This window comes from Echinops telfairi, unplaced genomic scaffold, assembly GCF_000313985.2.
Source record: "Echinops telfairi isolate 266 unplaced genomic scaffold, ASM31398v2 ScPeMD7_2291;HRSCAF=2852, whole genome shotgun sequence".
Lineage (NCBI taxonomy): Eukaryota > Metazoa > Chordata > Mammalia > Afrosoricida > Tenrecidae > Echinops > Echinops telfairi.
The window spans coordinates 19,620,925-19,622,290 of NW_022106189.1; the positions used below are offsets into that span (position 1 = coordinate 19,620,925).

General features: G+C 59.1%; 1 protein-coding gene across 1 annotated transcript in view; it reads right to left on the bottom strand.

The window, feature by feature from the left end:
* Window positions 1–1,366, bottom strand: part of BBS2 (Bardet-Biedl syndrome 2) — a 27,725-nt gene that overhangs the window by 9,885 nt on the left and 16,474 nt on the right. The window contains exons 10-11 of the mRNA XM_013005196.2: window positions 1,294–1,358; window positions 581–710 (exon numbers count right to left, since the gene is read on the bottom strand). Of these exons, the coding sequence (XP_012860650.1) occupies window positions 581–710; window positions 1,294–1,358 (195 nt within the window). The remainder of the gene's footprint in view (window positions 1–580; window positions 711–1,293; window positions 1,359–1,366) is intronic.

The window sequence follows — 1,366 nt, forward strand, 5'->3', positions numbered from 1 at the left end:
GCCCCACAGGTTCCCACAGAAGTCACCCGATTTGTTTGGACTTTTTTTCTTTTTAAGGCTGCCTTATTAGTCTACTTTTTAAGGCTGCCTTATAAGTCTACTTTTGAAAAACAAATGTATCTGCTGCAGCCATCTGCTGCCTACAGAGATAACGTTCAGACGCATGTCTAAGAGCAAGCCCCTGTGACGTGTGCACCGGAGCGGGGCAGCAGTCCTTCTGGACTGACCCCTGGATCCAGCTGCACGGCAGGTTACAAGGCAACCCATTCCTTCACATCCTATCTGCTGCTCTGTAATATTCCCAACCGAACCCCTGCCCCTGCGTCCCGGCCCCCTGAAAACAAGCACTGCCGTCAAGTTGCTCGTCTCACGGAAACCCGATCCAAGGTTCCCGAGGCTGGAAGCCTTTCCCGCACCGTCGGCCGCGTCCTTCACCTGGGGAGCGGCGTGGGTGGGTTGGTGGTTCGAGTCCTGACACTGGTTCTCCACAGCACACCTCGGTGCGCTGCCCCTCTCTGGGAAAGCGCATCCAGAGGCGTCTCAAGAGCCCAAGTCTGCAGAGAAACAAGCCGGTGCTCACCCTCTGGGCACGCTCGGCGAGGACGAAGTTCACGTGGCCGAGCGGCTCGGCGGCGGGGTCTGGGCCGCTCAGTGCGTACATGGCGAAGCGGGGCAGCTGGCGCGTTAACTCGAACACGTGGAACTGCGTGCTGTGGCGACCAACAGAACACACGGGAAGGGTTTGTGTCGGGCGCCGCTCCGGCCCCAGCCCCGGAATCGCACAGACAGGCACGACTGGGTCATCAGGTCGACGGATGAGGTGTTCATTCGACAACCGCCCCCGCTCACTCCACCCCCAAAGCCGGCGGGTTCACGCGCTAGAGGGAGCATGGGCGCATGGGCGCGCGTGCATACACACGCGCCCAGTTTAAAGGAAATGCGAAACTACTTTCACAATCTAGCCTCTCGGTCGGTGTTGTTCCGCCCCCCACTAGGTGAGACGGTATGTAACCCTAATAAAGGTGCATCCCAGCCCCGCCACCTAAGGGCCCAAAATCAAAGTGACAAACTATCCACTCAACAAGGTTTTAGCAACGTCCGCATGCGGGATATCACGATCATGAGACCTACACGCCCTTTACTTGGTCAAGCATTTCAAATGAGGGCGACTCAGCTGCGTGGGAAATCACAGCTGCTCGGGCCCACGGAGCCTGCGGCACCATGGTCAAACACACACAACCCCTTGCCGCCCTAAGCGCCTGGGGCGAGCGCCAAGGTGGGCGGTGCGGTCACCTGCTCCGGTAGCCCACGAAGGTTTTCAGGTGCAGGTCCACGGGGACGTCTTTGGGAGGGGTGAGTGGGATGC